At 40.6% G+C, this 26,531-nt stretch overlaps 3 protein-coding genes across 6 annotated transcripts in view; 1 reads left to right on the top strand and 2 right to left on the bottom strand.

Annotated features, from left to right (window-relative positions):
* Nucleotides 1-1,435, bottom strand: part of PHTF2 (putative homeodomain transcription factor 2) — a 59,324-nt gene extending 57,889 nt beyond the window's left edge. The window contains exon 1 of one of the 2 annotated variants that reach the window (XM_072147239.1): nucleotides 1,272-1,435. The gene's annotated coding sequence lies outside the window, so the exon portion shown is untranslated. The remainder of the gene's footprint in view (nucleotides 1-1,271) is intronic. The other variant, XM_072147236.1, reaches the window with a different exon arrangement.
* A 131-nt stretch (nucleotides 1,436-1,566) lies between these two features.
* TMEM60 (transmembrane protein 60) lies at nucleotides 1,567-4,323 on the top strand. 3 transcript variants are annotated; one of them, XM_072147240.1, is made up of 2 exons: nucleotides 1,567-1,928; nucleotides 3,717-4,323. In XM_072147240.1, exon 2 carries the CDS (start codon nucleotides 3,766-3,768, stop codon nucleotides 4,165-4,167), a length of 402 nt encoding a protein of 133 aa, XP_072003341.1. In that variant the 5' UTR covers nucleotides 1,567-1,928; nucleotides 3,717-3,765; the 3' UTR covers nucleotides 4,168-4,323. The 3 variants fall into 3 exon arrangements, with proteins under 3 accessions (XP_072003341.1, XP_072003342.1, XP_072003343.1); XM_072147241.1 differs by lacking the exon at nucleotides 1,567-1,928 and adding an exon at nucleotides 1,935-2,126; XM_072147242.1 differs by lacking the exon at nucleotides 1,567-1,928 and adding an exon at nucleotides 1,935-2,143.
* Nucleotides 4,324-14,119: 9,796 nt separating this feature from the next.
* RSBN1L (round spermatid basic protein 1 like) overlaps nucleotides 14,120-26,531 on the bottom strand; it is a 52,389-nt gene continuing 39,977 nt past the window's right edge. The window contains exons 5-8 of the mRNA XM_072147235.1: nucleotides 25,774-25,916; nucleotides 22,182-22,349; nucleotides 17,833-17,941; nucleotides 14,120-15,182 (exon numbers count right to left, since the gene is read on the bottom strand). Coding sequence (XP_072003336.1) covers nucleotides 14,574-15,182; nucleotides 17,833-17,941; nucleotides 22,182-22,349; nucleotides 25,774-25,916 — 1,029 coding nt within the window. The 3' untranslated portion in view covers nucleotides 14,120-14,573. The remainder of the gene's footprint in view (nucleotides 15,183-17,832; nucleotides 17,942-22,181; nucleotides 22,350-25,773; nucleotides 25,917-26,531) is intronic.

Raw genomic sequence — 26,531 nt, 5'->3', positions numbered from 1 at the left:
TAGGTCTTAGTCATACTGGATGTAGGTACGGATGTACAGATAATTGTGTGTGTGTGTGTGTGTGTGTGTCAGTCATTAATATGAGCACAGGCAGTGTATACTGTGGCAGTTCAGCCGTTTCAAAGCTATACAACAATACTATGTTGGAGACTAAGTATGGAGAACAGGCACCCTATACTGTGGCAGCCCAACCATGGCATAGCTATTCGGCTCCATAATAATATGATGACCGAGTATGGAGAACAGGCGCCCTATACTGTGGCAGCCCAACCATGGCATAGCTGTTCGGCTCCATAATAATATGATGACCGAGTATGGAGAACAGGCGCCCTATACTGTGGCAGCCCAACCATGGCATAGCTATTCGGCTCCATAATAATATGATGATTGAGTATGGAGAACAGGCACCCTATACTGTGGCAGCCCAGCCTTGGCATAGCTATTCGGCTCCATAATAATATGATGACTGAGTATGGAGAACAGGCGCCCTATACTGTGGCAGCGCAGCCATGGCATAGCTATTCGGCTCCATAATAATATGATGACTGAGTATGGAGAACAGGCGCCCTATACTGTGGCAGCGCAGCCATGGCATAGCTATTCGGCTCCATAATAATATGATGACTGAGTATGGAGAACAGGCACCCTATACTGTGGCAGCCCAGCAGTATTGCAGCTATACAACTCTATAATGAACACACTTGTTAATAATATGAGGACGGAGCTCCGGCACCATATACTGTGGCAGTCCACCAGTACCAGTACTAGAATGAACACATATACAGTCACTGTGTATAGGGAAGGATATGGAGAACGGGCAGTCCTGCAGTGTCAGAGCTATCCAGCTGTATAACGTGTGACCTTTCTATCCTGGTCACAGGTCATGGAGTAGATTTATTAATCCAGTCCAATTCTTCCCCAGTGTAAGCCTCCATGGTCCAGCCGTGGTGCCAGGACAGGGGCTCGGGCTGTATGATGATGTAATGCATCTTACAAGTTACCATACAGGATATGGTGCATCCTCTCACTGGGCACAGCCACATGCCCCTCTCCTTGGCACTTTGGGAAGTGAGTACAGCTAATAAGGGTGGCACGCAGCCAGGGTGTCATCCAGCTAACGGTGATGTTATATGAAGAGATGGAGAGCTGCCCCATACACCTCCTCATCAGTGCGGACATTGTCCTTCTCCCTGCGAGTGATGCACAGCGACCTGTTATGTATCACACTAGGACCACACACTTGTCATCGGATGTCACCTCTCCGCCGTTACCTGCTGCCCTGGAGCCGCCTCCTCCTCCTCCTCCCGCCGCGGGCACCGGACGGAGCTCTTTGAATTTACCGGAACATGAGCCCTGGCTGTGCGCGCTCCCTGGTACCCCGGGCACGAGCCAGTCCAACAGAGCGACAGGCAATCTCCAGGGCCGCCCCTGGTAACCAGCATGGCGTCACAGGCCATTGTCCAATCAGAGAGCCGGCACAGCAAGCGAGACAAGTGAGGCGTTTGCAGTAGCTCCAAGAATTGTCATTGGTTATACAGACCGCAAACGCCGATCCCTAAACAAAGATGGCGGTGACACAAGCACATTTATTACAGAGATTCACGGTCGTCCATCTTTTATTGGGGAACAGACGTAGCAGGAGGTGGCTTAGACCGCCGACCTGTACAGTTCTGGGGACACCTGTGGTAAATTGTAAACCGTCCGTCTTCATGTCCTTCCCGATTCCTGGACGTAACTTACCCGCAAACTCCGTTTCACATCCGCAGTGACGTACGCGAGCTCGCTGATTGGATAAGGGTTATGTGATGACAGCCAATCACTGAGCGAGAGGATACAGGAAGCGATGTGGCTGCAGGGCCGCTGGTAACGGAGAAGAGACAGTCCTCTGTGTCATTATAATGCCCGCCGCAGCGCGCTGCATCAGCCTGGTGAGGGGCCGCCGTACTCGTGTCACATGGAGGGGTTAATATGGTCCTGATAGTGGAGGTTACTGTGATATTACTACCTACCTCTAGTGGAGTTTGAGGTTCATGTGAGACTGGAGGAGGATTCCAACTCCAATGGCCACAGACATTGTCTCCCTAGAAGTAAAGGGATATAACCACGTGAGCCCTTTATGTCTTATTGTAAGTACATCTGATAGGTAGGTACCTACCCTACTCATCTGGAGGATGGTGCTCCCATTCCTTGTATGCAACCCTTGCACGTGTCCCTAGTTTATGTTCATTACTATTTCATTACTCCTATTACCCACCATCATCATCATCATCTACCCCTTCCCACCAATATATGGGACACTCTGGATGATACACCTGGCCATAAGTTTCATAAGAGGAAAATGTTATTTTTACACTTACAATGGGTAATATTGGGCAACCACAGTACTACATTGCCAGCTATAGAGCCCCTGTACCATGCCAGTCACATATCTTGCCCATATTTTTGATTTAATCAAACAATTTCGTCCACTGTCTCCATGGGTCTGTTTATGGTGATCATTTCTAGAAGGTCCTGGATAAGCAGTATGTACAAATCATTGTATTATCGGTTTTTTAGAACGGCAGATTTTCCTCAAGTGTTTAGCGAGTAAATAATGCAGTGATCTATACAAACAGCACAGTACTATACACACAGCTGCCTCTACTGCACTGCCTGGACCTTTTCCCCTCACACCGAGATCAGATTCTCCACATTGGTACGTCTACACCAGTAGATTTACAGCACGGAGTGGAGGAGAAGTATGTGAAATGCCAGTTTCACAAGGCTGTATTCAGTCATTATTTTCCAATAGCATTTAAAATTAAAATGATAAATGGATACATATCTTTGCAATAGACCTGTAGGGATCATCTCTAGACTTATACATGCCACGTAAAACTGGTTTAATGGGGAGGACTAGACAAATAGGTACCAGATTACAGTTACAACATATAAGCTATGGAGGGACTACTTTGTACTGTAACACACCAAGTGTTGGTTCCCCTGTGGGACACTATATTCTCACCAAGTAATGATGCTTCTTGGCTGTAGAGAGATCCATAACATTTCTCAAATGTTTCTTGACAATCATTGAGAGACAATAATAATTTTTAGCAGGGGTTGTATGTCATAAATGTGGTGTACAAGCCCTGAAATAGCTGCAGTTCCTGGCACATAGGTAGAAATTGTGCATATTTCCCCTCTTATGCCACTTCTACGCCAGAGGGATGTAAAGGGGAGGGTGGTTAGCAGAATAGTGGACCAGCACAGGGTGGTTCTGCTCACTGCCTATAGCTTGCAGCCATTCAGGTCTGACTTAGCGTAGGAGTGGCCCACTGGTGCAGCACATTGCAGCTGCCCACACGGATTTATCAGGAGACCGGAGCACCATCATACACTGGGGCATTTAGCGCCATTGTATGATAAATGTGCCCCAATAACTTTCTGTAAAACTATACTTGCTGGTACATGATTATTCGTTTTCATATGGAGCTACAAAACAATGCTACAGCAGGCATCCAGGACTGTAAACCCATATGAGAACTAGTAATTGATTTCAATTCTTTTTATATGAAACTGTTGCCTGTGTTCACATTGTTGTTCATATTTGTTATCAGTTCTACTACTTTTGAGGGCTGAAATCACACTGAAGGGTCCAGCCATTTGGATTTGTTGTAGTATTGTAACTTTTGTGCATGCAGTGTGCTTCATAATGAAATTACCTTTTCATTCTGTAGGAATAAAACACTTCATCTTGGCTCTGGAAACCACTAAAAATCGGTGTAAATGAGAATGTCCCTGGCGCAGAGGGTGCTGCTGACATGGCTCTTCAGTTTACTGTTCTTGATCATGCTGGTGCTGAAGCTGGATGAGAAAGCCCCATGGAACTGGTTCATCATCTTCATACCCATCTGGATATTTGACACCATTTTAATAGTTATGCTAATTGTTAAAATGGCAGGACGGTGTAAATCTGGTTATGACCCCCGGAACGGAGCTCAAAATATGAAAAAAAAGTCCTGGTACCTTACTGCCATGTTCCTGAAGTTGGCATTTTGTCTTGCCCTATGTGCCCTGCTGCAACAGTTCACCAGTATGTTATGTCTTGTGTTTATTCCATTATGGATCTTGCTCATTGGAGGACTCATTGAACTTGGTTACAACGTATTTTATGTGAGACGTGACTAGCAGCTAAGACTCACTATGCTCATGTGACTCTGCTCGAGGTAAATAGCACTGGCTTCAGGTGATGTGGCCAGCAAATAAATGACCACTACCTTGTACAATATGTAAATAAAGTATACATAATGTCATAATAAAGTTTTATTATTGTTTTTTTCTAAATATTTTTAGAGCTTTTTTTTACTTTCAGTATTGAACCAGAAAGGAAATTTATAATAATAAAGTGCTTCACAACATGGAATCTCTCAAGTAACGATTGCATCAACACTTTTAAACGAATTGTTACAGAGGAGTTGGAAAAAATTCCGCTACAAACTAATCCCCACCCCAACCTGACAAATGAGGAACAGCAAGCTCAAAAGGACCTTCAGAAGGACCAAACAATAGTGATAAAACCGTCCGATAAGGGGGGGGGGGTGGTAATTATGGATAAAGGGTACTATATGGATGAAATGACTAAGATTTTATCAGATACAAACACATATAATAAATAAAAAAATAATCCAACAGAGACTTATAGAAAAGAACTTGTAGTCATTTTAGATAGAGATAAAGAAAAGGGGATTATAGAAGATAGGGAATATAATTTTCTAAATCCAAAATTCCCACCATCTACTTCTTGCCAAAATTACACAAGAACAAAAAAACCCCACCAGGACGGCCCATAGTGGCCGGTAACGATTCTATATCCAGTAGGGCATCAGAGTATATCGATAGGTTTCTCCAACCGTATGTACGCAATACAGCCGCTTATTTGAAAGATTCAGGGACCCTTCTGGAAATTATTAGTAATATCACTGTCGACGAAAACACTATTTTATGCACTTGTGATGTTTCATCATTATATACGTGCATACCACATATACAGGGAATAGCCGCAACGGCCCGAATTCTTGAACAAGGATAAAACTGTTCCGGAAGAACAGAAAGATTTTATAATAGACCTCATAAAATTTGGGTTATATAAAAATTACTTTTGGTTTAACAATATGTTCTTTCTTCAGACATCCGGTACGGCAATGGGGGCTAAATTTGCCCCCTGCTATGCCAATTTGTACATGGCATCCTGGGAGGATAGATTTATTTTCAATAATAATCCTTATGAAGAATTTTTAAAGTTGTACAAAAGGTACATAGATGATATTGTAATTTTATGGCAAGGTCCTCCAAAGCTGCTAGAAGAATTTATACTATATATAAATACGAATGATTTTAATCTTTCCTTTACTCATAATTTTAGCCAGACAAATATCTGTTTTTTAGACCTAGAATTGATCAAAGAAGAAAACAAAATTTACACAAAAACTCATTTTAAAGAGACTGACTGTAACAGTTACATAGATTTTAATAGTTGCCATTTCACCCCCTGGTTAAAAAACATTCCAAAAGGACAATTTAAAAGAATAAAAAGGAACTGTACCAAAGGAAAAGATTATGAGACACAAGCGACATTACTGAGGGAGAGATTTTTAGAACGTAATTATAGTAGTAAGGATATTGAAAAAGCACGTAGGGAAATAGAATTAAAAACTATCACACCACAGGGAGAAGTAAATGAAACTCATAGGAAGAGAAATGAGAAGAAACAGGACAAACTGACCATTCCATTCATCACCAATCACACTTATGATTCACATAAAATAAGGAGGATTATCAAAAAACACTGGCACATCTTACAACATGACCCGATTGTAGGACATATGTTAGATGAACCAAAAATAGTTCACCGTAGAGTAAAAAATTTAAGAGATCACATAGTTCATAGTAGTCTTAATAAGAATGCACTTGGATCAGAAATGTCCCACACCGGTTTTTATTATTGCACAAAATGTAAAGCCTGTAAAAGTATAGGCAAATTAAATACAGGAGGCACTCATCAATTTTCATCCTCTGACAACAAAAGAGTGTTCAACATGAAACATCTTACCAACTGTGACTCCTCTAGGGTTATATATATGATTGTATGCCCGTGCGGTTTGAAATATATTGGCAGAACAGTAAGAAAACTAAAGACTCGAATAGGAGAACATCTCAGAAATATTAAAAAAGGAAAAATTGACCATTCTTTATCCGCACACTTTGCGAAATTCCATGATAAAAACCCTCTCATTGGAGAGGAGAGGATATCGAAAAAAAGATTAACCAGCGAGAATCTTTCTGGATTTTACAGTTAAAAACACTATCACCATATGGCCTAAATGCCAACTTTGAAATTAAGTGTTTCCTTTAATCAACATAAACAAGGTTTTTATATTATATATATTTTTTTCATGTTTGTTGCACTATTGTATTAATATATTCTGCACCGACACTTTATTAATACATCTTGTAGATGTTATATATATCTTGTAGATGCTATATATAGAGCGTATAGCAATATATGTCTTTTTCCCTTTAAATTAAGCCCGTTGTATAGGTGACTATAAAAAAACACAATCCTGTGCACGACGGCCACCCCCGGAAGAAGCCGCTATTGGCGAAACTCGAGTCGGGTATATGACGCCGAACGTGCTCCATAGTTTATTTTAAGGCCTGTTTTTAACCAATTTTTGTGAGTATAATATTAAATATTTCTTCACCAAATAGAAGCTCTGCTGCACTATTTTTTCCCCTATCTTCTTTTCCCATACGGACCATTGCGGAGTAAGGCGGAACCAAAAGTGCTGTGATCGAGTTCCCAGTCGGAGGAAAAAGTAACTCACACAGCCGCCCGCTGCACACCGCAAGTGGAATTACGGGATCCACGAGAATACCGCAGAGCGAGCAACACATACCATTCCACTTCATTGCTTACCGGATTTAAGGTACTGTCTCTCCTTGGATGTGCTACCACATCGATATTGAATATCTGAAAGACGTGGATGCAGAGGGAAAAACTTTTTAGACACCAGTATGTTATGTCTTGTGTTTATTCCATTATGGATCTTGCTCATTGGAGGACTCATTGAACTTGGTTACAACGTATTTTATGTGAGACGTGACTAGCAGCTAAGACTCACTATGCTCATGTGACTCTGCTCGAGGTAAGTAGCACTGGCTTCAGGTGATGTGGCCAGCAAATACATGACCACTACCTTGTATAATATGTAAATAAAGTATACATAATGTCATAATAAAGTTTTATTATTGTTTTTTTCTAAATATTTTTAGAGCTTTTTTTACTTTCAGTATTGAACCAGAAAGGAAATTTATAATAATAAAGTGCTTCACAACATACATGTAGCTATAAATGTCCTAATTGCATATAACCCATGTATAAACGTCATGGCAGGGGCTAACTTCAAATGGCGATATTTTCTGAACTGTGACTCCAAGAAACACAGTTCTGGTCATTTTAAATGGGGCAATATTCCCTTAAATATCACACGACGATTGTGTTTGTAGATAATTGAAGATATCCACTGTTAAAGTTGCAGACAGATACGGCTCTGTAGACCTAGAAACACAATCCTGATATTAAAGGGGAGATTCTTTGAAATTACACAGTGTTGGGGAGGCTAACTATGGAAGAGAGAGCACCTGCTGGCTTTGAGCTCCTCTGTGCACCCCTGCTAATCTCCTTGCATTCGACTGCACATTACGAGGAAACCCATCAAAAGAGCTTCCACTAAGACCACTCCAGAAGAGGTATTGGGCAATTTACGAAGGATAGACGAACTCCATGAACTTAGCACCTACACTCAAGACTGCCACCTCTGGCACGCCTGTGTACAAGATCTAGCGGGCCCCTAAGCCTCCACTGTTCTTTTCACACACCTTGGAGCCGGCTCCTCATCCAACAAGGAGAACCCTGGGCTCACCAACGACAGTCCTGCCACAGTGCTGGTCCACTACAGCCTTAGGACGCAGTGAGTGGAGTACATTTTTTTTTCCTATTAGCAAGGAGGGGGTGGTGGCAGGCTGTATACTACTGGGGTCTGGCTGGCTATATACTACAGGGGGGCAGGATGGCTATATACTAGAGAGGGCTGGCTGGCTGTATACAGGCGCTCCCCTACTTAAGAACACTCGACTTACAGAAGTCCCCTAGTTACAAACGGACCTCTGGATATTGGTAATTTATTGTACTTTAGTCCTAGGCTACAATAAACTGCTATAACAGTTATCAATGGTGCCTGTAATTAAGATTTACTGTTAATATTGATTCTTATGAAAACCCAACATTTTTAAAATCCAATTGTCACAGAGACCAAAAAAGTTCTGGCTGGGATTAAAATGATAAAATATACAGTTCCGACTTACATACAAATTCAACTTGAGAACAAACCTACAGACCCTATCTTGTATGTAACCCGGGGACTACCTGTACTACTAATACTAATATTTCTATGTAGTAGTAGGTGGGTCACCAAAATCAATTTCACTGGTGGCCCCAGTCCGACCCTGCTGTACCCTGATAATCTAACCAAAATGTCAGCACAGAGAACTAGATGGATCATGGAGTGTCTGGTTAGAGAGTCCCCACCCACACCCCTGGAGTTTTACACTGACCATTACTGAGTGATAGCAGCTAAAACAGCAATGAAGCCAAGTAATATTCTAAAATAAGGGGTTAAAATTATCTATATTGTGTAAACTTGGGGATTGAGATTTGAGAATTTTCTTTCGAGGGAAAACCCCTTTAAGGATCAAAGTTTGACTCTCTCCCACTAAATCTTCAAGGCTCTTTCATGCAAATGGACGTATCTGTCCTAGTGCTGTGTGTGAAAAGAAAAAGCACACAGGCCCATTGTAGTCCATTGTTTTGATTATAAGCTTATCGTTGCAGGTCCTGCTCCTAGCGCTGCTGTCAAAATCAGCCATAGCCACCCAGGTAAATGCTACCATGTAATAAAATAAATAAATAAATAAAAGGAACGCTGAAACACCATATCCTAGATCTCAATGAATGAAATATTCTATTACATAGTGGAATTCGTTGAGATTAATAAAACATAAAAATGAACATCAATGAAAATCAAAATTAATATCCCATAATTTTTAGAATGCAACAAATAAAGATATATTTATTTTACCTATTTCAGTGATATTTCCCTGCTTTGTTGTATTCTTTTGGAGGGATTTTCTTATTCAGTAATCCTTTCAGCTCCTTCGTTATCCATGTTGTTTAGGAACTACATCATCCACACAGAACAATATATAATCAGTTATACGGTCAGTGGCTTTGTCTAATGCTGCTTCACCTTCTGTACCGAATACTGACCAATCAGTGCTTTCTAGACACACCCTCAGGGTGCTGTCACACGTTGCAGTTAAAACTGCATCGCAATCAGCTTTGAGGTGGTTTTAGGTGCAGTTTTGTCAATGTAACAGGTGAAAGACATGAACTGAATGGGTGAATGACATTTGTGGAGCAGGTTTCCCCTTCAAAATCAAATTCACTCGTTCAGTTCATGTCTTTCACCTGTTCAATTGACAAAATTGCACCTAAAACCACCTCAAAGCTGATTGCGATGCAGTTTTAACTGCAACGTGTGACTGCACCCTCAGGGCTTCTTCATTTTCAACCCTCCATTTACGCACTTTAGGTGAAAAGTGCTTTACCATGGGACAATAAGGGTGATGGTACACGTGGCATTTTGAACTCATTTTGGGCTTTTTTTTTTTTTTTTTTTTTTTTAAGCAGTCCGTCAAAAAACGCATGCGTTTTTGATAGGGTTGACCATTTATCTTAATTCAAACTGGTCAAAAATGCATGCGTTTAGAAAAAAAAAAAAAGACCATATTTTGGTCTGATCCCCCTAGCAGTGGCAACGATACTGATACTTTTGTAAACATTTTGTCCTTTCACCACAGATCGCAGTTGAAACATTCTGTTCAAACTCTGGCAGACATGATTAAAGAACCACATGATTAAAATCCCCTAATACTAGAACCGTGTGAATTCCGGAAGCAATTTTCTCCTGTAGTAACTCAATATGATCTTACAATGGGTCTGAGGGTCATATCCTGGTACATTATAGCAGTCATGGTACCTCTACCTAGCAAATAGGTTCTCCAAAGAAATGCCTCCCCATACTGGAGGATGTTGCAGGTAGAACTTTCTCTGCGGTGTTGGGCTGTAAACACAACAGCAACTTATGGACGTCAGCCCTCATACCAGCCTCATGGAGTCCGTTTCAAACAGTCAGGGCAGTCACATGGATATTAGTTGCCTGCTGGCAGGTCTCTGGCATTACTCCTCCTTGAGGAAGTGGTCCTGCTGCTGGTTTGTTGCCCTAGTACGGCCACCTCCATGTCTCCTGGTATCTGATTGATGCTAGATACTGTGCTGACAGATGAGGCTAACCTTGCCAGAGCTTGCATTCATGTGCTCACTACCTAAGCAACTTCTGTGGGTTGTAGACACCATCTCATGCTACAAATTTCATAAGTGACAAAAAAAAATAACAGCTAAAAAGGTTGAGAGCAGAGAAATGGTCTGTAGTCACCACCTACAGAACCACTAGAGCATTTCTGCCTATTTTCTGTTCCATTTGCACAGCAGCAAGTTTCACAATCAGTGTTGATTCATAAGTGGACAGGTTGATTTCACAGAAGTGTGATGGACTTGGAAATACATTGTGATGCTTAAGTGTCCTCTTTATTTGTTGAGCAGTGTATATAACAGGATGCTTGAAGTACTTCAGAATAGGTATCCATTTTCATACAACAAGGCTACATAAACGTAAAATTTGATTCAATGAATAGCACACAGTTGACCAGGCTTTGCCGTTCTTTCTTACCGTCATTGGTGCATGAGTGGGCCTCACACGCTGATGACACATGGCTTCATAGTTTGCAGCCCAAGAATGAACACATTTGTATGCCGGCAGGGTAACTCTTTTTGGCTTATATAGGGTGGCAAGCACATTTTCCAACGGTATGTGGTTTAATGGTACTGAAGCACTCCTGTGAGGATCTGGTGTCCACGACCTCATACTGACACCATTCTTTAAGGGTGAATGACTGAATGCTACATGAGCTGTAGAGGATACAATTCCCAAGCTACTATTTATTTCAATAAAATCATAACAAATATAAATTTTTCTTCAAATTCTGCCTATACAAAACAACTGCTTTATATTACTATTGCTAAATAAGCACATACAATATATACACACTTTTGGTGATAGCTTCCCTTTGATAATACATAAAGGTAAGCACCCTGTATGCAGTAACACACCAAAATGGTAGAACTGTTGTTAACAGACACTGGAAAATGAAGAACAGATCATACTGTGCACAGCGCAGTGACATGCTACAGCATGAATGTGTCAGATATCTTGTTGTAGAGTGCCCAGACAGTACACATTTCTGTAAGACACTGTTCTTTGTAGATTAACACAAGAGTCTACAGGGGTTGGTAAGATGAGCAACACTTTTCTTGTTTAAACCCTGGAAGAACTAAAAAAAAAAAAAAAAAAAAAAATAGTATAGAGAATCTAGGTTATGTTCAGTTAATTTTGTGTAGTTCCTAATTATTCCTTCCTGCTTTAGACTTAATCTTTGAAACAATCCCCTACATACCTTTAATGGAGGGGCAGTAGCCCCTGCTCAAGTTTATTTATCATAAATATTGAGTTTTAAGCATTAACAAAATAACACTATACCATTAAAGGCCAAACTTCCTGCACAATGCCATGTGACTTGCAGCCTGACCAAGGCTATCCTGGAAATGAGGATGCAAATAGAGGACAGTATATAAAAGTGGTGGTTTAGAGGTCTGAGATTAAAAGATCATCACAATGAAGAAAGTCACTTTAACATTCAGCCACGTAGGATGTAAAAGATCTCCAATGCCCCTTGTACATGAAAGTATGTTTTGGACATGTGCAAGTCTATGTTTCGATGGTTATAACATGTCCCCTTGTATTTCTATAGGTTCATACACAGCCAACTGTCTGTATGTCCTACCATACAAGTCTATTGGAATGTGAAAAATAAGGGCAACACATCTTTGGGTATAATGAAATTGCTAAAATACATTTGTAGGTTACACTTTATCAGATCTATGCTGGTGGACAAGAGGAGTTATTCTTCATAAATGGCTGGTCTTTTGACTTGTTTGTTGTCTGCTCAGTCTACCACCACGTGGCTGGATTCAGAAGCCTAGGGAGGCAACGCACTAAGTACCACATTCTGTAAAATCGTCCAAGCCCTAAGACTACCACCAATGTGAGCATTTGGCAAATTCAAATAATATCAAAGGATTTCACACTTGAAGTTTGCCTTCAATACAGAATTTAATTTCTCAAAGTATTTTAAATAGAAAGATTGGGGAGATCCAATGTCAGTTCATTTAGGAGTCGCGAGTATTACCTGCTCACTTATCTCGTCAGCATGTGTGAAGGGGTTTGCTTCTTATTACAAACATCTGTATATTTTCAGGAATGACAACATAACGACAAACTATGATCAGATCAATAAACACTATCCCAAGAATTTAGTTGACCTTTAGTGTATTGGGCCCCCTTCATTAACTCCTCTACATAAGGACAAACTGGTGCACTGCTCATTGACATGCACCAGTCACGCCATGTAGACATGGAGGGTGCATAAGGTGGACGGTGCTGTATGGCAGAGCGGGACAGCGTAGGGCGTGCCTGTGCACTAGCTATAGTCCATAGTGCCCATTTAGGTACCGGTTATAGCACAATTCTACAGCAAGTGTAGTAGGATGGCACAGCTGGCCGCTGCATACAACAGGAAACCGGAGCAGCAGGACTGTCAATGTACACCATCACATGCAGCATCAACGCTATTGAGCTTTTCTACAATAGATGGCTTAGAAAAAAAAAAAAAAAAAAGTAGTGATATATTAGGAAAGCTAATAATAAAGTGGATACTTCATTAAATAATGAAGAGAATGCATTGCCCTGATAAGGAATTGGAGTGCTTTGACCCAACTTAAGGAAATGTATTTGGTAAAATTAAACTACAAATACTTGACTAAAGCAGTCTCCTGCTCGATCCTGCGCTGGTCTTTAAAGTTGACACACCAGGATTGCTGTTAAAAAAAAAAAAGTTATAAAAAGCAGCTACTTAGTGTTGGTCGCTCGAGGCCGTTAATTATTCACACCTCTCAAGTGACGTCACTTCTTTCTCCAGCATGGCGTACCAGCGCGCTGTAGCTGCTTTTTTTATAACTTTTTTTTTTTTTTTACAGCAATGCCCAGGTAACAACATTAACGACGACCAGTGACAGGATCGAGAATTCAACTATAGTATGTGTAGTTTAATTATACTAAATAATTGCGATAGATTTCCTTTTAAGGACAAGACATCAATATTGTAATCTTGGCAAATCCCGTGAATTCTTCCTGCAATGTTTAACTCAAATTAAATGATATATAGGTAGCAGTTTTTGGATGTGGAGTGTTGCTTACACTAGTCTAATTGGAAAATCTGGAGGATCTGTTATCTGCATAACAGGTCATAGATACATTCTGGAGTCCATATTCAGACTGCTGATCCTTTCAGTCAGCTTTGTAGTAATGAATAACCAAACGATCAGCTAAGAGCATAAACTGTGTAGTGTTGAAAATAAAGATCCAGGCTCAGACAGCCATCAATATCGGCAGATTACAAGGGAGCCTGGGTAGAGGAGTATTAAAAAAAAACTCCATAACTATATAGTGTACAGAGAGGAAACTGGAATATAACTCAATCATAATAGTGCCAGTTCATGGATGGATAGGATAGATCACTTTAAATACAATTTCTAGAAACTATACCCATCAAAGTAGGATCCTCCAAGTCAACATGAGAGGGACTGAGAATCCAGTTGAGAAACAGGGTTGTTGATCCAGCTGCTGCTGTATTTTCAGAAATTGCCTTTGCATAATAGGAAGTGCAGGTATGGGTTCTATGGTCTGTACAAGGATTAAACTGACTTTAAAGAAGAACTAAAAATGATGACGCCATGTATTCCACAAGTTTAGCCACCACATACCGTGCCCGCAAATAAAACCAAATACAACATTATGAACCTTTATTAGGTGGTTCACATTTCAGTATAAATCACACTAAAAAGATTTAAAAAAAGCTATTTACACTACAGTGCTGACACCTTTAAAATGAAAAATTGATATAAATAAGCTCTATGGAAAAGCCGGGAATTGTCAAAAAGAATTCTGGCTCATCTTACAAAAAATATATATGTTAATGTCAGCTCTATCCTAGAACCTAAAACTGAAAACTTTAGAGAGACTTTATGTTAAACCTGCAGTGTTTACAGTGCATCTGGCCCTAAGTGCTTTGATAGTTCACAGTTATGGACAGGCACTGAGGAATGTTACATCGCTACATAACTATATTCAGTAACAGACTAGAGGGAAAGCCGCAGCTTGGCCCAGGATTTACCAATCTTTACATTATTATTATCATCACGTCATGTAGAATAAAAAGGAAAATTAAACTATATACACATTTTAGCACAGAGGTTCCTCTTCTGTCCGCACAATGGGGTTTGTTGATATAGGTTGCCGTGCATTGTCTTTACTTTCTGTGGAGTCTGTGTTACTCAATCCTAAGAGGGACTCCCTGCCGCTCTGGCCTTGGCTGTCCTTAATATGATCAGTCTTAACGGGATGTGTCACACATTCTGTGGCTGTGGTGGAAACAGGTGGAAGGTTAATATTGCCAAAAGTATCATTCATTTGGTGGGGTGATGCCGGCTCCCATTTTACTTGCTGGGATTTTTGCTCAAGGTCCTTTAGCTGCCAAATGTCTGAACACTGTACATGAGAGGTAAATGAACTCTGTGCACATAATGTATTGTCTTCTCTCCCAACTTCAGGTTTGATCTGGCTTTCGCTAAGAGGTTCTTCCATATTACTGTTCTTCTGAGTCACTTCTGGATGGTACATCTTGAGTCTGATGTGCCAAGCGAGGCTACATACAGCGGAGACTGTCTTGAACTGGTGCACAACATTTCTTGGGATAAAATAGATGTCATCATCATATAGCTGAATCCTGGCATAGCGTATGCCTTCTCTGCGCAGCTGGTTCAGCTTTGCGTCATCAACCCATTGGACACACTGAAACGAAAGAACATTGCCAGTAGTTAGTAAGTCATTGGGGAACTGTACAATGATGGAGTCTAAAGAGTGCAGATCATCCAGAACATGTAGAACATTTTATAGACACTATCCTAAATATTAAGCTCAAGTATTTCAGCCACAACAAACACAAAAATTGAGTAGTATGGGATGGACTGAAGGGCTCATAGACAAGGTGGACATAGAATCTCCGGACTGTAACGTGTGTCACAATATAACGGACGAGTTTTGGTTCAGGTGGTGTAGAGTGACGGCCATAATACACTACGTTCCAAATTATTATGCAAAAAGTGTTTAGGAGTGAGGAGGTAAGAATTATTTTGTCAGTTACACTCATTGCTGGTGATGTGTGTCAGGGCTCTTTATATCACCGATGCCAATCGCAGACACCTGTGCTAATTCGTTTGGCAGGTGCGTCCAATTAAAGGCAAAACTACTTAAGAAGTCTGTCCCACATTATTAAGCAGCCTACATTTTCAGCCAAAATGGGAAAGAAAAAGGATGTCCTCTGTTGAGAAGCAACAAATTGTTGAGAGTTTAGGTCTAGGTATGACTACAAATCAACATTGCCAAGACGCTTCATCGTCATCATTGCACAATCAAGAAGTATGTAACTGATTCACAACACACACACACGTGTGCATGCTGATAAGGGAACATGGAGGACTCTTTCCAACAGGCAATTACATCAGGTTAAAAGAGCAGCTGCAAAAATGCCTCGTCATTGAATCAGATACGTTTTTGAAGCTGCTGGTGCCTCCAACGTCCCTCAAACAACAAGATGCAGGGTCCTTCAGAGGTTTGCAGCTGTGCGTAAGCCATCCTGTCCACCTCCTCTATCCACTGCACACAAGAAGAAATGGCTCCAGTGGGCCAAACAATACATAAAGAGTGACTTTTGTTTTGTTCACCAATGAGTGCTGTGAAACACTCGATGGTTCAGATGGATGGAGTGGAGGATGGCTGGCTGATGGACCCCCCCATGCAAACACAGCTACGGCGCCAACAAGGAGGAGGTGGAGTAATGTTTTAGGCTGGAATCATGGGGAGTGGATTTCGACCCCTTTAGGATCCCTGAAGGGGTAAAGATAAACTCCATTAAGTATGTGTATCATTTCAGTTTGTAATAACCTGCTAATGCTTTTAATGTCACAAATGACCATTTTTTTTGTTCTTAAAAAAAAAAAATGTTGAAAACTCTCCTGTGCATAATAATTTAGAACATGCATTTTGAGTGTTTATTTTTTTTAAAATATACTTTGCATAATAAATTTGGAACACAGTGGGAATTATTTACCAAGGGTCCAGCGACTTTTCAGGGATCGCGGGCGGCAATCTGACGGATTCGGACTACGCGCGGGATTTAACATTTAAATTTGTGCCGCAAGCCAAGCACTTAAATGCACCAGGAAGGAAGATGAAATGCGGAAGAGTTCATCCTCGTCAGACAGTCCGGATCGGGTATCGCGCAGGGACCAGGTAAGTTAATGTGCCCCAGTGTATTAAGCGGAATAGGGACAATGGCATCTTGCTTTTCAGGGTTTCAATTAGAGCCCTTTATTCCACTACAAAGTACTAAATGATCTAAGTTGGGGTTTGAGAAAGATTTGAATTTACCCCAAGTGTTGTATTTAAATGGAGCACAGCTACACATTGACTGTTAAAGGTGCCATACAAGTGAATGAAGCAAACACATAGGGCAAAAGTCAGCAATTATACATTAGACATACTGTGATCTGTGGATAGGGAAGAAAAGGTACGTACAATATGGCAATTTTTTTTTTTAGAAAACAATAATGCACTTCCATAATGTCCTTTGAATATGCATGTCATAGCCTGGCCAGCCCGCCCTCCCTTTCCCAAGAGAAAACGCATTATTTATAGGAAAAGACCAGATCACTTCCTGAATCAGCATAACAAATGCTGTTTATGTATGGTTGGTTAAAGAAGTGCCTTAGGAAGTGGTATATTTACTTTAACCCCTTAAAGACACAGGGTTTTATATTTTTATTAAATTATATAATTTTTATTTTGATAGATCGGGCATTTTGGGACGCGGCGATACCTAATGTGTTTGTGATTTTAACTGTTTATTATGTTTTATATCAGCTCTAGGGAAAGGGGGTGATTTAAATGTTTAATATTTTATTAATTTATTAAATTTTTGAAACTTTTTTTTTTCTTCACTATTTCTTAGACCATCTAGGGTACATAAACCCTAGATGGTCAGATTGTTCCTACCATATACTGCAATACTTCTGTATTGAAATATATGGCATTTTTGCATGTTATTCGTTACAACGAGCCACTGGCTCATTGAAACGAATCTGCAGAAGCCATTTAGCCTCGGGTCAAACGAAGACCCGAGGCTACCATGGCAACCGATCAGCGGCGGCGTCTTTTCCGGCGGCAACAGAAGGGTTAATAGCCGCAATCTGTTCGGGGTTTGCTGCAATATGCAACAACCCCCACCCTTGTATGAAGAGGACTCAGCCCGTGAGCCCTCTTCATACATTCCCTGCTCTACGGCGCAGAGTGTTAAGGGGTTAAATGTTTAATAAAACTAACATTAAGAGCACTTACAAGGCAGGATAAAATCTTAAAAAAGGCCAATAGTGGATGCACTTACCTGGGACAGTGGAGGTTCATGCAAGTCTAGTTGCAATCTTTGTACCACCTCTAAGAAATCTTCAGCATGAAAACATATAACGTCTTTGGTTATCCGAGGCTGTTCATTCCTAAAGTGAGGAAACAGCGAATACATTAAAACATCTATCCATTTAATTTACATCACAACTACTTGAGCACAGGAGTCTGAACAATTAGATACACGCATATGAGATGAGACAAAATGGTTTCATTCTATAGTTAGGTATTTATATCCATTTAAATTATTGTTTGACATTTTTGTCAAAAAGAAAAATTGACAATATATTCCTTTTAGCCCTCAGACAAGCAATGTACATGTTTAAAGCTCCCGTCACTTAATGCACACCAAAATACACGTATAGTGCCCGTCTGGTATCAGCGCACTAGCTTAGCCAGAACCACAGACAGCGGGTGTTTGCTGTAACTTACAGTACATTCACATGTGGGGTTTTAAACACATCCAAAATGTATACGCCTTTCCACTGAAACCCCTGTATTACTTATAGGCAAAATGTGTGGTGCTCATTTCAGAAAGCATGCCTATCAATGGAAACAATTTTAGTTCCACTGTAAGCAGACATTTTCACTGTTAAGGTTGTATTAAAAAAAAAATTATTACAAATCCACCTGTAAATGTGACATAAGATCTTTAAGGTTTAGTTTCACCTAGAAACATAATCCTATATTATATAAATTCTTTTTTCAATTTTTATAATACCTTTATAGCGCACACAGATTACGCAGTGCTGCACTGTGCTTGCCAGATCAATCCCTGCCCCCAATGGGGCTCACAATCTAATCAGCCTACCAGTATTGTTTTGGAGTGTGGGAGGAAACCCATGCAAACACAAAAAACAAACAAACTCTCTGTAGATGTTGACCTTGATGGGACTTGAACCCAGAATCCCAGCGCTGCAAAGCTGTTATGCTAACCACCGAGACCCCGTGCTGCCCTACTAAAGGCGAGTTTCTCTTTTCTCAATTTTTTTTTGTTAGGTTCTACAATTCCAGAAATATGACCGTTTGAAATGCCAACCAGCCCAAAAGCACTCTATGGCTCTGAAGTTGGAAAATAGTGATGGATTGACACTGTACATATTTACAACATTTTTTTTGCTAAGGGATTATAAAATGTTTCCACTTATTAAGAATGTTTTTAACCTTTTCAAGACCAACGTTTTTTGTGTTTTTCACTCCTCTCCTTCCACTAGCCGTGATCTTTATATTTTTTTAGTTTACAAAGCTATATGAGGATGTGTTATAGGAGAGAAAAATTTTATTTTCTAGTTGCACCATTTAATATTCTGTGCCACGTACTGGGAAGCTGGGAAAAAAATTTACAAAGGTGATAAAATTGGCAAAAAAAAAAACCTGGCTCCATATTCTGATGGGCTTTATTTGTACAGCTTTCAAAGCGCGTTCAAGATGACAACCCTGTTATTCTTCGGATCAGTAGGATCGCAGTGATACAAAATTAGTAATGTCTCCATACCATAAAAAAATATAGAATATGGCTACGCAAGTATTTATTTTTTTTGACACCCGTAATTTTTTTCACACTTCGGTGTATGGGGCTGTATAAGGGGTCACATTGTTTGCAGGTTGGGGTGTCGTTTTCATTGAAACTTTTTTGAAAACTGAACAACCTTTTAATCACAATAATGGAGATTCGGGCATTTAGGCAGTCTCTCAGAAATATAGAATAACTGATGACAGCTGTCACTACGATGAAGTCACAGAGGGCGCAATCCTCCATTTAAAGATGGCGGTGCCCAGCAGCATACCTGTTAGTCTGTTTGGTTCGACTGCAGCATTTAACAGGTTAACTGCTGCTATCGGTGCCAGCCACATCACGTTAAAACTGAAGGAGGCTCTCCTTGCGAGTTCTCTCCATTCTCCCCTTTTTGACCACCCAACATATATTTACCATGAGTGGTCGTGAAGGGGTTTACAGGCTTTAATTTTTTTTTTCATTTCCCCCCATTTTTAGTTGTCTGCCAATTCTATAAAAAGGCGTTAAGAAAATTATGCAATTTCACATGAAAAAAAAAAAGTTTTAAAAATTGTTATGATATGTAACGTGGTTCCATATAGTCATTTCGAGAAGACCAAAACAGAACTTCACAAATTGACCTGACATTCAGGCATTATGACCCTCAGTCAAAAAGGGAATAATCTTAACATATTGTAGCAGGACTACAAAATTATATACCAACATTCTGGTACACTGGTTTGTGAATACAGGCAGTCCCCAGGTTACATACAAGATAGGGTCTGTAGGTTTGTTCTTAAGTTGAATTTGTATGTAAGTCGGATCTGTATATTTTATCATTGTAATCCCAGACAGAACTCTTTTGGTCTCAGTGACAATTGGATTTTAAAAATGTTGGACTATCATAAGAATCAATATTAACACTAAAGCTTCATTACAGACACCTGTGATAACTGTTCTAGCTGATCATTGTAGCCTAGGACTAAAGTACAGTAAATTACCAATATCCAGAGGTCCGTTTGTAACTATGGGTCGTATGTAAGTCGAGTGTTCTTAAGTAGGGGACCGCCTGTATACCTTTGTACTGCTACAAGACCCCTCCTCTAGTTGGTTTTAATATTACAGCAGATATTTAGGGGAATGGGATCTACTCTATTCAAAGAAGAGTCCCACTGCTATCATGGAATAAAAATTCTTTTTTCTATGCTATGGGAGTCACTATTGCTTAACAGTACAACCAGCCTTAGGGTGCGGTCACACAATAGGGTTTTAAAACTGAATCTAAACGCACTGGGGCGAGCCACAACTGATCTCATATGTGTTTGAATGCTGCGGTAAAGTGAGCATCCCTATGGAGAGGGGAGGGGTGACCAGCGCTTCTCCAGCTGAACCTGCGCTATGCCCTTCGGCCTCATGCCCACATGCGTGCCGATATATGCAGTCACAGTTTGAGGCAATATATTGGTCCCCATTCAGCACACGTTGTCTCACCACACCATTTCAGTGCACGGAAAAATATAGGACACATGCTATATTTTCGGCAAAAGGCTGCAAGAGGCCTTAGCATTGATGCTCCCCAATGTCACGGGCTGTAGTACATGAGATATCATGACGCTCCTGAACATCATGGCTTTTGACGCAAGGTGACAGGATCAAAAGGTCCAGTGCTGAGAGCGATCGCTGTAAATGGTCGGTCAGTGCAGACTGACTAATCACAGCAGATAGCAGGCTTTCCCCGGCTGAACTCCCAAGTATCAGTGTTCAATCTCCTCATTCTTCACATAGAAAGGTGATCAGATGTCTACAGTAATCCCCCACACCATAAATTACCTGCACACCCCATACAATTAACCCCAGCTCCATACCTTTCTGCGCTCCTCTCCAAGTTGATTTAACTTTGAAGAAAACCTAAATGGTTAATAAAGTTCCTCAAAGCTGTTTTGAATAATTAAAGAGATATACCATAGTTTCTGTGGGTTATGTGAGTTTTGGTCCCTTAAAATAACTTTAGAAAGGAAACTGCCCATAAAAAGAAACCAAATTTGAAAATTTACTTGAAAATGTGAAAAATTGTTATTAAACATAAAAGTCTTCAACCATCCTACAGTATCGGTCACAAAAAAACAAAACAAAAAAAAACCAAAAAAAAAAACCACACAACTCAAAATCAACTTGGTGTATATAAAATGTACCAAAGTTATTAAAATTTACACAGCAGATTTGACAAATGGGGCTGTGTCCATAAGGTCAAAATAGGCAGTGTCCTTAAAGAATGAAATCTGTAGTCTCAGCCCTTGACAGATTCTTTAGGAACATTGCTGTGAGATTTATCAAGTTGTCTGTGCCAGAATTCTGGAATAAATGTGGAGTTTTGAAAAGTTTAATGATTTGCGCCACAACTATTACGGGTGATAAGTTATTTGGCACTTTCCCAACTACCATGGAAAATGGATGTGGCCTTAAAAAAAGTGGGGGTGTCAGTATACCAACATTCTGATGCTATTCTTCAGGGGTAAAATAAACTTATTTTATCCTATCATGTACCAGATGTATCATGCTGGATAGTGTGATGACGCAGCCTAGTCTAACTCTGCAACACTGATGAAACCATTATGTTGCCTATTTGGCGCACTTTTCTTAAGCAAAAATGCTGCAAGCAGAACTTCGTAAAGAAATATAAGATAAATAACATTCATTTTATTTGTAAACTATGTGAAGAAAGCAGAAGGACAGGGCCACAGGCAACTAGAAAATGTTTGCAGCCACTAAAATATTGCATTGGTTTCTGCAATGTCTAAGATTGCATGGGAATATATAAAAGTATATATAAAGCATACCATTCTCCACAATGTACAGCCTTCAGCACACCTACAGCTGCAGTGGTCTGCCTCTCAAACCCTTGTCCAATGTGATCCGCATGTGCTCTTGTCCGATCTTCAAATAACATTTCCCGAGGCTCACTAGTTCGAGGTAGGTACTGCAGATTTTTAATTTCATTGGTAGTCCTGGTAAAAGAGAAAAAGAAGATTGTTATGGTCATACATAGCTCTTGTCTACAGAAAGCTACTATACCAAGTCTAGGAAATGACATGGATCTCATGTCCCTGTATGAACAGATTTTTACATACATATTTATTACATCGCAAAACACCAGATGAAAACAAAATAACCTGATACAGGCAGTTACATACAAGATAGGGTCCAGAGGTCGCACTAACATTTTTCCAGAAGGGTAAAAATACTCCTCTCACAATTTTTGAGGAGTATTTTTACCCGAGGAGGAGTATGAAAATTTCGGTAATACACCGCACACATAGCGCGCACACACTGGTCGCTCACAGGACACGGCACACGCTCACAGGACACGGCACACTCAAACAGGACACGGCGAACCCCTTTAACCCCTTAACGCTCTGCGCCGTAGCTCTACGGCGCAGAGGTATAAGGGATGTATGAAGAGGGCTCACGGGCTGAGTCCTCTTCATACAGAGGTGGGGGTTTTTGCATTTTGCACAAAACCCCCACCGCTAATAACCGCGGTCGGTGCTTGCACCGATCGCGGCTATTAACCCTGTAAACGCCGCCCGCAAAGTCGCGGGCGGCGTTTAAAAGACGGCGGCGCGCGGGCGCCGCCATCTTTTTTTTGATCGCCACGCCCCCAAACGTCATCGGGGGGCGGCGATCGGTTACCATGGTAGCCTCGGGTCTTCTTTTGACACGAGGCTACATGGTTTATGCAGGTTCGTTACAATGAGCCAGTGGCTCATTGTAATGTATGACCTGCAAAAATGCCATATATTGCAATACTGTAGTATTGCAGTATATGGTAGGAGCGATCTGACCATCTAGGGTTAATGTACCCTAGATGGTCTAAAAAATAGTGAAAAAAAAAAGAAAAAAAAAAAGTTTAAAAAATAAAAAAAATTAATAAAATATTAAAAGTTCAAATCACCCCCCTTTCCCTAGAACGGATATAAAACATAACAAACAGTAAAAATCACAGACATATTAGGTATCGCCGCGTCCCAAAATGCCCGATCTATCAAAATATAAAAACGGTTACGGCCGGCGGTGACCTCCGAGGCGGGAAATGGCGCCCAAATGTCCGAAATGCGACTTTTACACCTTTTTACATAACATAAAAAATGAAATAAAAAATGATCAAAATGTCGCACAGACCTCAAAATGGTAGCAATGAAAACGTCGCCTCATTTCGCAAAAAATGACCCCTCACACATTTCCGTGCGCCAAAGTATGAAAAAGTTATTAGCGTCAGAAGATGGCAAAAATTTTTTTTTCTTTTTTGTACACATTCGTTTAATTTTTGAAAATGTATTAAAACACAATAAAACCTATATAAATTTGGTATCACCGCGATCGCACCGAACCAAAGAATAAAGTAGGCGTATTATTTGGAGTGAAGAGTGAAAGTCGTAAAAACTGAGCCCACAAGAACGTGACGCACGTGCGGTTTTTTTTCAATTTTTCCACATTTGGAATTTTTTTTCAGCTTCGCAGTACACGGCATGTTAAAATAAATAACATTACGGGAAAGTAAAATTTGTTACGCACAAAATAAGCCCTCACACAGGTCTGTACACGTAAAAATGAAAAAGTTATGGATTTTTGAAGTTGGAGAGCGAGAAATTAGCCGAAAAACCCTCCGTCCTTAAGGGGTTAAATCCAACATGCACAATCCCCCCTCTGAACATTTGCAATTGTGCAGGAGGACCCCCAAACACATCAGACGGTCCCCAAACCTGCCAATTTCTGACATCGAATACATATGCCTGAGTCTGACTGGGCATTACTCCACTCAAAGCTGAGCATGCATGTGTATGCGGGAATTGCAAGGATTTCCCACCTACTGATATTAGAAGCAGCAGGGAAACACCTATGGATAAGCGACTCCCATGAGCCTCAGACACCTCCGATTTATTACATTTTGAGTGAATTTAACACAAATGTATAATGTGCCCTGAGCAGCCATCTATACCCCCCTATGAACCTCCGGAGGGAGATGTGCAGATAGAGCGCCCCCTGTGCACAGCAGTCAATGATTGGAGGCGTCCGGGAGCTCATTAAATATATATCCAATTATTTTCGGAGGCCGTTGTTATCACCCGCTGCAGACTGTGGCGTCATCCGCTCTCCAAAAGCTTCCCATCTGATAACATATTGGTGATCCAAGCAGGACACGGCACACACTCACCCGGTCCTGTCGATCACATAAACGCAGGCAGCGTTTGGAGCAGGACGGGGAGCGGCAGCCCCGCTGCCCACATGCCTCCCCCTGGGGGCTGCGCGCTCGCTCCGGGTCTCTCCTGACCGCCCCTGACACTGAGTCACGTGTCCTGCTGAGCGGTCCAGCGCGCGCTGCGATCGCTCGATAGACATTTCCCTCATTTGCAGCGCGTGCTGAACCGCTCAGCCTGCGCGCTACAGGGAATAATTGCCATGCGTTCTTTTACGCATGGCAATTATTTTGGGGGGTAATGGCGCCTCATCACGCGTCTATGACGCGTGGTGAGGCGTTAATGCGACCTCTGATAGGGTCTGTAGGTTTGTTCTTAAGTTGAATTTGTATGCAAGTCGGAACTGTATATTTTATCACTGTAACCCCAGCCAGAACTTTTTTGGTCTCTGTGACAATTGGATTTTAAAAATGTTGGGTTGTCATAAGAACCAGGATTAACACTAAAGCTTCATTACCTGTGATAACTGTTATATCTGTTTATTGTAGCCTAGGGCTAAAGTACAATAAATTAGCAATATCCAGTGGTCCGTTTGTAACTAGGGGTCGTATGTAAATCGAGTGTTCTTAAGTAGGGGACCGCCTGTATTCTAAAAATGCTACAGCCTTTATACCTTGGACTCCTCTCAAAGTCTTATGTCCATGTATGAAAATACATTGTTGGGGGAGATTATCATGTGCTAGTGCTTGATGTGCCCATCCCCTTTCGTCCTGACAGGTATAGTGAGAAGCTCTGACCTAGGTCATCACAGCCACTAATCATGCACTGTCTAGTCATGGAGCTAGATTCCCTTTAACCCCTATACTCATGTAAGGTCCAATTTATGGATCTTTAATTTAAATATTATTTAAATTAAATATTGTGAACCAAAACCATTTAAAGCAAATACACAAAGGTAATTCATAATATAAAGACTAGCACCTGTTCTGTTTCTGGTTTTGGCTCACAACTGGCCCTTACTAACTTCGAATTGTTCCCTGTAGTTTGCTGTGAAATGGATATGTATTTGAAGCATCTCCACCACCATAAACTTGTTACAATTGTCAAATTCATTTCTAATATCATAGAAAAATACTTAGAAAACAAACAACAAGTTGTGTGTATTTCTGCATCAGTCTTGTTTAATCATACGCATCAGGCAGGTCATAGGGGCTGGGCCCATCACTTAATGTACCTTTTTCTTTTAAAAGGAGACTTTGGCATATCAGTCACTGGAATCATCTGTTCCCCTGGGCGCACCCACATTATAGGACCATCATCACTCTCTTTGCGGCTCTTTAGCTCAAGGCTTGAGTGAGTCCCCCAAGGCAAGGTTCGCTGTCAATCAAAGGGAAAGTTTGACTGTCAGTTTCTACACATTTGCTATTAAACATGAATTTACACATTAACAAATAGGGTTTCCATTACATCTAGAATACAAAATAAAATACATATTTATATTTTTTAATATTTTAAGCTTTGAGTAATAAAATTACTAATAAAAAGTGACATTTTATTTTTGTTTACATTTTTTAGTTTCGCACACGGACTTCCACATGCGATAATTTGATCAATTGTATTTCTTTTTATTCTTTATTTAATTTAATTCCATGGTGCTGTAAATCAGTAAGGGATTAACATACATTACATTAAGAAAAGAACAAAGGCAAGTACAAAACTACAGTGGTCAGAGAACAAGTGTAAGGGGGACCCTGCTTGTGAGGGCTCACAATCTATATGGAAGATGGAGACGCAAGGTTAAAGAACAGAGCGGGGGGGGGTTTGGTACCTGTAGGCATTCTTACATGATGGACCCAAAGAGCTCCCTCACAAAGCATCTGTCTGCAGGATCTAATGGCTTAAATAGCCCAGATTTGTTTGTTAAAGCAAGTGCCTAGCTTACACAAGAAAGCAAATAAAATATTTTCCTTAAAGGATTTGTCAATTTTCACT

This window comes from Engystomops pustulosus, chromosome 4 (genome assembly GCF_040894005.1).
Source record: "Engystomops pustulosus chromosome 4, aEngPut4.maternal, whole genome shotgun sequence".
Classification (NCBI taxonomy): domain Eukaryota; kingdom Metazoa; phylum Chordata; class Amphibia; order Anura; family Leptodactylidae; genus Engystomops; species Engystomops pustulosus.
The sequence above is the reverse complement of the archived record's forward strand: the minus strand, read 5'-3'. Positions and strand labels throughout refer to the sequence as shown.